Source organism: Alligator sinensis, unplaced genomic scaffold (assembly GCF_000455745.1).
Source record: "Alligator sinensis unplaced genomic scaffold, ASM45574v1 scaffold288_1, whole genome shotgun sequence".
In the NCBI taxonomy this organism is placed as follows: domain Eukaryota; kingdom Metazoa; phylum Chordata; order Crocodylia; family Alligatoridae; genus Alligator; species Alligator sinensis.
In genome coordinates this window covers 2,192,696-2,206,229 of record NW_005841876.1, presented here as the reverse complement: position 1 = coordinate 2,206,229, position 13,534 = coordinate 2,192,696, and the positions used below count along the sequence as shown (strand labels likewise).

Sequence of the window (13,534 nt, the reverse complement as noted above, 5' to 3'; positions counted from 1 at the left end):
GGAAACCCCCCCATCTTTACTTTATATTATCCTCATTTAAATTAAGTACCTCCTTTGTTTTTGTTATTGCAAGAATTATTTTACATTGTCCCCACATTTTCAGGATCAGAGAACACCATATTCTGTTTTTGTATAGGAAACTGCTAAAACCATAGGTTGTCACAGTAACCTAATGTGTCGGGGAACTGAAGAAGGGACTTGTTGCAGTTATTGACTTGGACGCTGTTTGAGATCATGGAATAAACACATTAATTGGATACTAATATTAATATTGCCACTTTCAGGCTTTTCAATTAACTCATCAAGATGAACCAAGAAGGGCAACTCATCACTATGCTGTTTCAAGATGCTGGAGAAATTCAGAAAATACCCTAGTAGTTTGTTCCATGTGCATTTTCTTAACTGCTTTTTCATGCCCCTTCCTCCCCAGAAGGCTTGCATCCTGGAGTGTAGGAATGGAAGTAGGGGGGCTCGATTTGGACCATGGCCATATGGCGTAAAAGTAGGTGCAGAACACTGCTGCAACTGGGGGCGTCTCCTCCAAGAGCCAGGTTAACCTTCTCTAGCCCCACAACAACCAACATTTTGTGGCAAGCAGTAAAGGGCTGAATTCAGTGACAGCTACAAAGCCAAGGAAGAGTTAACTTGGCTCTTGGCAGTTACACCCGACACAGCAGTATCTTTCCCTTGCTTCACTCCCTGTCTCCATTAAGGTGCCTCTCTAACTGAGCACCCTGGGCTCACATGCTATGTACAGCAGATTCCCCAGTCGTTGGTGTGCTGCAGGATGGCCACCCACATACAAGATAATACATGGCCAACACTGGATAATAATCTACAACTCTCAGATATTATTTAGTGAAACTAAGGTCGCCAACTGACATTCCCTTTAAAACATGATGGGATCTAATCCTTGATCCCAACAACTGCTCACATAACCATGGCAGAACGTGCAATTTGGAGATTAGATCCAAGTTGTACCTTACTTGGCAGGGCAGGGAGAGCCCAGACTCCCCCTGCACCAGCACGATGAAACGAATCAGCTGATTGTCAATTGAGGCCAGAACCAAACTGATCCCCAAACACAGCTGACAATCAGCTTGGCACATGGGGAGCTGGGCTCCCCATGTACCAGGAGCTGTAAAAACCATGTGCGCCACTCAGCTGGGTGGTGCACGGGATTTATACAGCTCCCAGTATGTGGCGATTCCAGCACCGGGCTGTCACAGCCCAAGGCCAGACTCCCTGTATACTGGGAGCTGTTTAAACTCTGTATGCCACCAAGTTTTGACAGGTCCCAGCTTCAGTTTAGGACATAATACAAGTGAGCAGCAAAATATTTATTGCATTATCATGCCTTAACTTGAGTTGCACGTGTGGCCAGTTACTACTTAAGGAGTAATTAGTAGGGCTGTGAGACATTTTGACAGCCGTTTGGTTTCAGGAGGTGTTTTGGGCCATTTCAGTGCCCAAAACACCGAATCCGAATTGAAATGGAAGGCTCAGAAACATCTCCAAAATGAAATGAGGCATCTGAAATGTTCTGTAAACGTTTTGGAAAATACTGGATTTTCAGAGCCAGGCTTGCAGGGAAACAGCTGTACGTTGCTGCCCTGCCATGCAACTCAGCTCCGCAGGGAGCAGAGATCCGCGCCGGGGTCTCCTCGCCGCTGCTGCCCACTCCACGCTGCCCCGGTGATGCAGGGCTGCACAGGACAGGCGGCAGCAGCGAGGAGACCCTGGAACGGATCTCTGCTCCCTGAAATGCCAGGTTGCACAGCAGGAACCAGCAGGTTTGCTTGACGCTCTGTGCTGCCTCCCTGCCCCGCGACCCATCGTGACAGGGATCAGATATCCGCGTGGGGGTCTCCTCGCCTGCACAGAGGGCAGTGGCCCTCCCCCAGACGAGCCACCCATGGCCCCAGTCTGCTCCCTGCTGGGGCCATGCAGCCCCTGGCCCTGCAGCCCCATGCAGCTGGGCAGGGATGTGCAAAGCCTCCCTTGCAGCCCATTCGAAACAGATTCAGAGGAGATTCAGCAGAGCCAAATCTCCAAAACAGATTTGGCCAAATCAAAACAAGACAGCGATCTGAAATGAACTGCTGTCCTCCAAAACGGCCAAATCCGAAACCGAATCAAAACACAGCCATTTCACACAGCCCTAGTGATTAGTCTTGCATCTTAAAATGTAACGTACATTAGGAACCTAAAATACAGTAACAGGTAAACTGTAGTAATTTACAGTAATAGTAAAATACAGTAAAACAGGGCTTAATCCTCAGAGGTAGACTTGATGTTAATTTGAATCTGGCACTGTGAAGAATCCTAAAGTAGAGATTATTTAGAATTGGAGCCACGTAAGTGTAAGCGGTTGGTGATGTGTCTCCTGGAACCGGGCCATCTTCCCACTAGAATTGTAGTATTCTGTTCTAAAAAAAAAAAAAAATCACCTGCCAAGTCTTGGTGTTAATGAGAGAGGTACCAAACTCTCATTTTGGGAGACAGAAGGATCAACTAAGGTTCAGGAGGGCCGCTTATCTTTACGGGGCTCCACCATCCCCATCCCCTGCCCTAACCACACCAGATGTTCCAGGCTTGACGTTACTTGCCTACTGCACTGAAAGGTCTGGTCCTAGTCTTACAGATTCCTTGTTCGAGGGGTCCTCCTCTAGGCTGGCTGCTTGCTCCATTCTTCCCTGCACGAGTCCCAAGACAGTCGCTTCTTAATTTCACCCTGCCCTTACCTTCAGGGTCAGGACTGACTTGCCCCTTCTTGGGGTGTAGTCTTGTCTTTGTGTCTCTCTTCCTCTAGGATCCCGAAGGAGTTATCTCCGTCCCTCAGGACTGCACTCACCGGCAGAGTGGTCCCTGAGTCTCTTTGCCAGTTCTTCCCAGGTAAGTCCGGAAACCGGGGCTCAGGGTCAATTCCTCCTTACATCATCTCTGGGCGTCTTCTGTAGTGTCATCCTACTTTCCCTCTTCCTGAGCCGACCCCAGACACTTCCTCAGTGTCCGTTTAAATTCTCCCTCTTCTCAGCTGTGTTCCCCATGGCAGCATGTGATTCACTGCCTCCCTGACTCAGCTTTTCTCCTTTTTCTTTTTCAGCAGGGCTTTTCCGTTTTTCTCCTGCCATGCCACTCTCCCTGTTCTGGTCTCGAATTCTGGCAGCTGGGCTTGCCTTTGAAATGCCACGGCCCCAGCTGCTTTCCTTAATCAGTGGGGATATGGCATCTACCCCACCTCGGCTCGGCTTCTTTGTTGTCTCCCAGTAAGTCTCTTCTCCTAACCTTCTTCCCGTTCTTGTGGCAGAGTGTTTCAACCACCCTGTCACAGTAAGAAACAGCATTTCCTCTCCATAAAATTCTGAAATTTCAGAAGTTGGTCCATTCCACACTTGGACAAGCCCAAAACATCTCAATTTCTTTACAAAAGAAATTACAGAACAAGACATGAATACATTACACACTCCAAAATAACCAATGCCCCAGCAACTGGGATATGGAAGACTTGGGCTAAAGTCTTTGGTTTGCTCAATATGGGAAAGAGGCTTGTCATGGCATCTTGTACATCCTTGAGTGACCTGACCACTACAAGCTTGCTAGCTGTTCTGAGGGAGGGATCTTTCAGTTCATCTTGTTAGGGCTGCTCCACTTCATACGAATACATGTCAGTTTGGTCACAAAGTGTCAAAGGGACCTGGGATGTAGGGTACCCAAGTTCAAGTTCACATAAATATATTTAAGTTGGAATAGAAGTGAAACAACTCTAACAGGAAAGACAGTACGATCAACCCCAAATAACCAATAAATGAATATTTAGGGCACTCCTATCAGATATGAGAGAATGGCAAAGCAGGAACTTGAACCTTTGTTCAAGCATCAAAGGTCAGGGTTCTAATGGCCAGACTACTGGTTATTCTGGAGTGACTATCATGCTCTGATTTTAAATAGAAATCCCATCCTCAGCAACCTGAGAATTCTGTCCTATTAAAGTTTGGTTTGGCATACCCTGTGAAAAAAGCTTCTGTTTAGATAAACTCATTTTTCAATGGAAAAAGACTTTGTCAAAAAAAAATCTCAATACATTTTAGCTAGGCTTACTCCAAATACTCCATTTTTGCAGGCATCACCAGTGATCTGGGTTTTCTGTTTCCAACAGAAAAATGGAGAAAACCACAGATTTCCCCTTTTTAATCAGAGAAACCTGTGGATTCCCCGCTTTTGCAAAGAGCTCTGCAGGCTGGTTAAGCTTCAACCTGCAAGAGCCGATTGCAAACAGGGCAGGAGACCCCCAGCCCTGCCCAGAGGGGGAGATGAACAGGGACAGGAAGGGCGGGGCCTAAAACTCTCAGTCACCCACAGCTTGTGGCCCAGCTCAGCTTCACTCTTCGCTCCTATAGCCTGTGAGATAAGTGGGGCTTGCAGGGGGCTGGGGGCACCAGCAGGGCTGGGGGGTAGCCAGGAGCTGACCTCACCCCCACCTGAGCAGGCAGCAGCAGTGGGGGAGCTGGCTCCATGCTGCTTTTGCTGCAGCTGCCTGCTGTTGGGGGCAGGGAACTGCAGACTTGGGTCCCTGGCCCCATAGCCTTGGCAGCTAGGGACCCCTCCGGCAGGGCGAGGCTGTTGTGGGGGCAGTGAGAGGCATCAGCAAGCCAGCAGCTAGCAGGGAGCTTTTCAGAACACAAAGCTCATCAGACCATCAAGAAAACAAAGCCTCTCTCTCATCAGTTCAAGCTCTTCTTAAAACAACTTTTTACAAAGCATTTAAGGAAGAACAGAGGGACATTACCAGCTGACCTGCTGATTAGCTCCAAAAAGCCTTAAGTTGACACTGTTCTGTATGCCTGTGTTCCAGTGACATTGGAAGCACACACACACACACACACACACACACACACACACACACACAGCTCTCAGCATTAGCTAGCATGGGAGTAGCATGACCATGATCAGATGCCAGCTGGGGTCTGTGCTGTGGGAGGGATCCCTGCTTGAGCAGCAAGCAGCAAGGGGTGGGGGTAGAGGGAAGCCAGGCAAATGGCTGCTGTGTCTAAAGTCTCCACCTTCTTCTCAGCCAGCCAAATCTCCAAAAACAGGGAGGAGAGGGGCAGGGCCAGCTCTGCTCTCTGAAGCACCCAGCCCAGCCCAGGGCTGAAAAGCAAGCTGGGATGCCGAGGGACTGAGAGTTAACAGAAAGGAGTCTGGGACAGAAGTTTCATAAACCAGTTTGATCCAAATCAGTTAAGTCTAATACTACATTCAGCCACAATTATCTCAAACCAGTTTGGGCCATTTTGAAACTGGTTTGTGTGCACTGAACTTATGTTCCATTACATATTTAAACCAGTTTCTGGTCATTTAAACCAGTTTATGTGTAACTTCTGTCCTAGTGCAAGAGTACTATTATCAGTTCAGCCATGTGTCATGGAAATGATTGCCACTGAACCAGCTCCACTCCCTTTCCAAACACCAAATGTTTCAGTGCTGTAAGACCATCAATTAAAAATGACAGTGTGGAAATAAAAATAAATTTGCCAGTTTCAGTTCTGAAGAAATCATTCATAATACTTACTTGGTGCACTCTTCTAAAGACTGTACAAGCATTTGCTGGAAAGAACTGATTTCCTCCAGGTTTCCCATTAAATACAAAGTATTTATAGAATTTAACCTGGAGCCAAGAGGGAAGGGGAGGGGGGAGAGGGGAAAGAGAAAGAAAGAAGCTTAATAAGCCATTGTGGAGGGAAAAGACAAACACACAAAATACCCCAACTGACTTTTTAATTCTGCTTTAGGAAAAATTTGTGAATTTAACGACACAAATACATACATATTATTTGTGCTCTTAGTATGTAGCACATAGGTACATCAGTCAGAGATCAGGACTCTTGTCTGCTAAAAACTGTATAAACAAAACAAGAACAGAACCTGACTTCAAGTAGCCTGAAATATACAACAGAAGACTTTACACTAGCATTTCAATACTAAGCAGATACTTGGTACAGCCAGTAAAATGGACATTTCTACTATACTTAGCCCCCCCCCCCCCCCCCGGCCTTTTTAAATTTTAAAACAAAGACTCACATACTTTTCACTGACTTGTAATGGTCGCAGGTAGTTTGAAAGCATTGTCTGTAGTTCCTTAGCATATTCGTTTTCTGTTTCTAAAATATTTTGTAGCACCTACAATAGATGACACAGTTATTGATTGCTATTTTGTGAGATGAACATCAGAATATTCAACTTTAAGAATAAATAAATCAGTACAATTGATATTTTGCCAAAATTGGCATTTCAGCTAGTGCTGTGAAAAAACATTAACTCTTTGAAGTTTTCTGAGTACATTAAAAATTCAAGTATCAAGAATAAGCTTTTTAAACACTATACACATCAACAATTAAATTTATGCTAGCTACCACTTGGAAAAAAAGATGTTTCCTGTAGATGCCAGTGTTGCATTCTAGGGAGGTTTCATTATAATTTGCAGAAATGTTTCCTAAAGAATTTAAATATTGATTCTGAGCATTTCCAGAGTTAGGAGATATTACTGCTTCTAGGGGTTTAGGTTGTAGCCGTGTTGGTCTAAGGACATACACAGGCAGACAAGGTTCCTTGGGTGAATTTGATATCTTTTATTAGACCAACCCAAATAGTTGGAGAATAGTTATTAAACAAGCTTTCGGGTTCAAAAACCCTTCGTCAGGCTAAGGAAGTTTCAGCAGTTGGTGTGTGCTCTTCCTGGATGGAATGAAAAGTAAAGAAGCCAGGCAACTGACTCCCCAGCCCAGGCCCTGGCTTCTTTACTTTTCATTCCATCCAGGAAGAGCACACACCAACTGCTGAAACTTCCTTAGCCCGATGAAGGGTTTTTGAACCCGAAAGCTTGCTTAATAACTATTCTCCGACCATTTGAGTTGGTCTAATAAAAGATATCAAATTCACCCAAGGAACCATTACTGCTTCCACACACTTCAGGAAGGATTGGGAGATTATGAGTTAAGTAGGGACAGAAGTACCTCAACTCAAATGATTAAAGACATCTGAAATCACCTAGTCTTAACTAATAGATTGTTACTGTGTCTGTTCAAAAGTACAACTCTCTCTCTGCTAAATTTGGATCTAAAGATATTAGCATTTTTTAAAAAGACCAGCATTTCTCAAGTTTTTAGGCTCGGGGAACCCCTCCATAAAAGTTTCTAAATTTAGCAGCACCCCATTTCACTCATTTGTTGACTCTAGAAAATAATGGTAAAGCGTCTGTTTCAAAGAATTCGAAAACCACAATAGGTCAGAATGTTTTTGACACCATGGATTTTTATATCATATTCCTGGGTTTAACTTGTGAGCCATGTAGATTTTTGTACATCAGCTGTTACTTGGCACCCTGGTTGAGAACCACTGAAACTGACCAACTGTCCTAAACCTTCAGCAGCCCATGGGCAACATATCAGGCAAATTACATGCCACAGACATCATCACACTTTGCTTTCCCTGTCGACCTTATTTTTAACTTTTAAATCTCCAGTTGTTACAAACAACCTCAGAGGCCTTGCACACAAATCAAGGGTTAGAAACCACTAGAATAGACAAATGCCAGCATTCCTTAGCAACATAATTATGTTTAGATAATTAAATTTAAAAGATAAGCACTGACCAAATGAAAGAGCAATAGCAGTAAACTACTAAAAAACACACAAAAATACAATAGTTGTGGACCAAAGACAAAGGCTTACAGAATATGGCACGTTATTTTTTTACATCATGCATAAATAGATCACAATAGTTTAGAATACCCTGAAATGTACAACACACTATTTTGATTATATTAAACTACCTCCTCTCAAGAGACTTCTTCAAAATAGTCTCAACTGTATCCAGCTCACTTCTGCTGTGCATATATTGGAAGTCTCTGTGAAGCAGCCAGTTTCTGTGGCTCCTAAAGATAACGTTCATTGGTTTCATTTCATCTAAAAGGCTAGACTTTATTGTATAAAACAAGGATATGATCTTATACTTATTGATTTAACAATAAATGCTTGCACTAAATATAATTCTCTGAAGTTGTCCTACAGAGCTGTTCTTTTAAAAAGCTATTTGGGTTTTTTTTGTTTTTATCTTAAGGAACTGCAAATTGATTTGTTACTGCTTTCTTCAACCCAGTAGGGCAAGGATGTGCTCTGAGTAGTTCTGTGAATTTTAATGCATGTAAAGCACCATACTATCTTCTCTCTCTCATATTATATTTGAGATGTCTGCATTAGTACTAGTTTCAACGTTTATAATAAAGAGAGTGTACTGGCTGCATTATTCACTGCTGTAGTCTGTACTGTTTTAGGAGATAGAAAAGCCATTCAGGCCTAAATGCAAACTTGATGAAGTAACTTTAAATAGTTCAGTATGTCAATGAAGAATTCACTGTTTCTTTCACTGGTGTCACAGAATTCTGCTTTATTCCCTGAATGGCTCTATTCATTTGAAGAAACAGAGAGAGCACTTTTGAGTTCATTCTTTTGTTGGGAATGTGAATCCTGACCCAAAGATTAAAATGTCTCCATTCTACAAAACACTCAAACAGAATGTTACAGAGAAAGCCTTGGCTCTTAATTGGGCAAACTAAAGTATACAGTACAACTTTAGTGAACATAAATAGAAAGTTCCAATGTGTTCAGAATGGCAAAACAAATGAAATACTAACAGATCACTAAATATTTTCTCTTTCATGATGTAGTAAGTACGCAAAACCTTAGCGTGGAAAAAACATACCCTGTACAGATACTCACTGATTTGCAATGGGGAAGTGGGGGGAGGAGATAGCATTACAAAGATAGCAAATACTTGAGAAAAAAAAAATATTAAGTGATATCCAATTGTACTCTTGGAAATTGATACAAATACAATAGTAAATGAAGTTATGCTGCACATCCTATTCAACGAAATGTGCTGCCAGCTTCACTTGACCCACTTTAAAATTACTTTAAATGGTTACCAATAATAAACAATTCAATTAAATGTGTACATATTTTCAAAGCAATTCAAAATAGGTTACATGTCTCCTTTAGTTGACTTTCCTGTTAAATGCCGATTACCATAATCACATACAACATTTTTTGTTTTCTAAAAAGCACTTTTTAAGGTTCTTTGCATAAATATAAACTGTCATTTTTCTGGGTGTCTCTACCCCCAACCATTTTCACTTACCTACCTCACCAAAGATGCTGCAAGGATTAAAGGCACAGTGCTTTGAAGATACGAGAGTCTGTGCAATGCCCAGTAACGTCTTTACAGTGCACCTCAAGACCAAAGCATTTTAATTCCCAATCTCACCATCATACCCGCGTGCACTAATAAATCACCTTTCTTCCCTTTCCTGCTTTCTGCACATTCTGGCTGCTGCAAGACCCCATGAGACCTCAAAGACCTTGCTCCCAAAACTCCATCACAACATTTGCAAAGACAGAGTACCAAGGAGTGGGTTGTTTTCATTGAAATGACAGCTTGCACAATCCATAAACACTAGAGAATGGCACAGAAAGCTGAGCTCATCCAGTGCAAGCCTTCTCTTAGTCACAAGGCATGGAAAAAAAAATTAAACATGCCTAACAGTTCTATCACACAAAACCCAAGTGACCTTTCTAAGGCATATACTAATCTCCCAAAAAAAGGGGGGGGGGATCAAAATGACCTACACAACTAACCATCTTCCAAATCACACAAAAAGAAAGTCAGATTTCATTAGTACATTCAGAACATGTGGCACATTCCAATTTTTTTTTTATATAGTTCCCACCACACTACTAAATTGTAATCACCAGCTTATTATCATAATTAAGAATCATTCTGTAATTTGCTTGCATCACTAGAACTCAAAAATCCACGTTCTTAAAATCTGGGTTCCTACAAAGGGCATGCAAAATGCTGCACATGCACAAACTGCACAGCTGCAATTGAATAAAAAGTGCCTGGAGAATAACAGGGCACATGCAAAGGCTCACTGTGGCAATTCTGAAAATATGGCTTAACAGAGGACTCAAGCATATAACAGATAGCAGGGAGAGGGATGGTGAAGAGAGGGAAATCAAAAATATCCATGCTATATGTAAACAAACTATTTATTTACCTCCTCTTTAAAAATCAGTTAGAAATCCTTCTTTATATAACCTTGAGCTATCATCAAATAGTAGATAATGGTCTTACAGGCTTACCTAATGAAGATCAATCCTGACACATTAAGCTTTATTATTCAATAATGGACATTTAGGCACAAGTGAAAGAACAAAGAATCGAGGAAAAAAAACCTCTGCTGCTTATGTGAGAACATGGCTCACTTTGTAACAACAGGATACTGAATTTGGTGAAAAGGAAAAATATTTAATGGTTAATTCTATGCCCAAATCCTAATGAGTAGTAGCATGTTAATATCCGTCTCATGTAGTCAGGGCTTTATACCCTAAGCCTTCTATACAGTTCTACTTCCCTAGCCAAGCAAAGTATGAAAATAAACACCTGTCCTACATGCTCAGTGTCCCATAGTCATGCACTGGAGTCTAGCTGGAGATCAAGAAATTTGAAATCTGCTCATTAACTGCAGAAAGTGTTTTATACCTTCATAAAAAAAAATAAGAAAAAAATAAAAATCAAGCAAGCATTTGCAGGTGGGAGAGTGAGAGATACTCTGCAATAGGCTCCGTGGGCCATCAGAACAGGAAGTTTTCCACCATATTATCCAATTGGAAGGAGTGGGAACATCAGAGTTTTATGCACCATGTTCCTAACTAATTTTTGATTACTCCCTCCTTCCACATATCCATGAGACTGTCTAGTATCCAATCTCCTTTGAAAAAAGTAGCAATGAAATTACTGCGAAGCTTGGAGGCTCCTTCCATTTGCCAATATATTACAAGGCCAGAAAAATGATATCCCACATGCATCACTGAATCCAAGCCTGCCAATTTCACAACAGGCCTAGTTGATACTAGTTTAAAGAAAGGGCCTCAAATGCAAATGATTCCATAATATCTATTTTTAATTCAGGCTGCAGCCTTTGGGCCACAGGTGCCAAATGCTCCTTTGTTGGAGGTTGTTCCATTTTTAGCTTCAGCACCGACACAAATCCATTACCAACACAGAGCAATGATGAAATGTCTGACGTAGGAGAAATTCTGTACCTGTGAAAGTGTGACCAACTAAAAAAAGCAAAAAAGTTATGGCTAGGATAGAAAAAAAAGATACAAAAATAGAAATACAACCTGGACAATTTAGTTCCAACTAAAGGTTGCCAACCGGCAATAAGTCGCAAAAGACTAAAAAGGTATGATTTTTAAAAGCAGGTTTTACTTCAGCACAGAAAATAAATGTTGAGATTTAAATCTGCACAAAATCTGAATTTCAGAACCAAAGTATTTTTTTCAGCCCTTCAACAAAATGTCCTTGTGAAACAAAATTATATTTTTGTGAAACCAACAAAAATTGATCGGTTTCATCAATGAAATATGTAGACACAAAACGAAATAAATTAAACTGGAGAAAAAAGTAGAAGGAAGAAAGAAAACTGACCAAGATAATTCTTTACTAACAACACAAATGCAAAACAAGATAAAAAGATTGCATGTATTTCCACTGTTAAAAAAGCTGTTCTTTTGTTTTGTTTTTCGGAGGGGGGCGTTAAACCAAAAACACTGAGAAAGTTGGTTTAGGAGTTCAGAATTTTCAAGTTTTTGACCCAATGGATGTTTTCATTCATTAATTTTATTCTGACCATATGGATAAGATAGGCACAACTACACAGTCAAGCTTTACATTTTTAAATTTTGTACACAGTTGCACACTTTAAGCTCAGTTTTAGGACATAAATCTGCAAAATTCTGTTTTTATTTTTTGCAATGGACTTTACTGTAGTGCAGGGGTGACCAACCTGCAGCACAGGTGCCAAAAATGGCACAGGCAGACTGTGCATAGCACAAAGCAGACTGAGAAATGGACAAGCAGAAGAGTGGCAGATGAGATGGAGGAAAAAGCAAAGCAGCAAATCAGGTAAGGAGAAAGGGACTGGACTGGCACTCAGGAAGGGTCCTGAGCTAATTTGTGGCAAAAGACTGGCCTGCAGTGCTGTAGTTTATCTTATTGGTTTTACTATCTGCTCTACACCTCTGGCAGATATTACACTTAAGATATAATTAGTCTGTTAATCATTTCATAAATATTAACCCAGCCACATATTCAGGGAATTAAATGATGCCAAAAAAAAGGGAAAAAAAAATAATCAGCCATAAAAATTACACATTTTTGTAGCCTTTTTAGCATTAAAGGAAAAAAAAAAAAAAGGGGGTAATTTGGAGAATTGTCATGAAGTAAAGGCCAGCAGGAACTGGCCCTGGTGCAGTCCTGATCTGGCTGACGATCAGCTGATTGTCCATCAGCTTCAGGGACTGCATGGGGGCTGGTTTGAGCCCCTGTACATGTCAGAACCAGGTAATTAACTGCTGACTGTTGGGTACCCAGCTTTCTACCTGTCATGCAGAGGGAGCTCGGGATCATGATCCCCTTGCAATGGTAAATAGGGCACAATTGGGATGTGATTCCCAAACCCCAAATCATGCATCCTGTCACGCACGTGTGGCGTGACAGAAGGTGTGATTGTTGGGACTGGGGATTAAATCTCATTGTGCCTTTTAATTAACGTCTGTCAGCAGTTCTACTTACTCATGGCAATCCAAAGCAGACTCTTCTTAAATGCTAAGGGCTACTTTTTACTACATGACACTTTACATGTATCAACTATCCAGAGGTAGAAGTCACTTTAGTTTTAACACAAGATAGTTTTACTGGGGTCTACCCCTCCTACTCTCAGTATCCACCTCTATATAACTGATGCATATTAAATTCCTTGAGATAAATGTGAAGCTTTTTTGTTTCTTTTAAGCAAGTTGACTATATATGTTCACAATTTTTGTATAGGCTGCTACATGTTATTTTTTTATGTAATTTTATTTTATTTGACTATAAAAAGTCAAACTAAAAATTCCAAAAGGGGGTGGCGGGGGAAGAACCACATAAAAATAAGGAGAAGACAAATACAACAAATTATGGTAAAAAGCAAATAAATTTTAAAAAAAATGAAAGAGGGATATTTTAAAAGATAATTACAAAAGTAAACAGAAAGACGATTGATGTATTATAGTTGGATACAGTCTAAAAATACAATTTCTTCAAATTGCAGAGATTATAGGACAACACATTTTTCCATTCTCACAAGGCAGTGCTGGAATCAATATGCAATTCATCAAATGCCTTTCACAGTACTTACAGATTGACATAAGCTCTGTAGGGGAAAGGGTTGCTTGTTGTAGGTCACTAAGCTATGTACAATTATTTTTTTTCAAAACATTACAACATAGAATCATATCTTTTTAGAAAAGCCTCACTGAAAAATTTTAAGTGAAACCTCATAAAAAACAAAAGATTTGTTGTTGCTGATACCATTACAGGGCAGTAGTTAGAAGTGGTGCACTAACGTTTACAATTAAACAAGGTATCAGAA

The 13,534-nt window shown here is 41.1% G+C and overlaps 1 protein-coding gene across 9 annotated transcripts in view; it reads right to left on the bottom strand.

Annotated features, from left to right (window-relative positions):
• The window catches only part of ARHGEF7 (Rho guanine nucleotide exchange factor 7), a 158,569-nt gene that overhangs the window by 74,059 nt on the left and 70,976 nt on the right, over positions 1-13,534 (bottom strand). For 8 of the 9 annotated variants that reach the window (XM_014527885.2, XM_025196093.1, XM_025196095.1 and 5 more), the window contains 2 exons: positions 6,086-6,180; positions 5,573-5,668 (listed from right to left, as the gene is read on the bottom strand). In XM_014527885.2, coding sequence (XP_014383371.1) covers positions 5,573-5,668; positions 6,086-6,180 — 191 coding nt within the window. Of the gene's footprint in view, positions 1-5,572; positions 5,669-6,085; positions 6,181-9,350; positions 9,417-13,534 lie in introns of those variants that run through there. The other variant, XM_025196094.1, reaches the window with a different exon arrangement.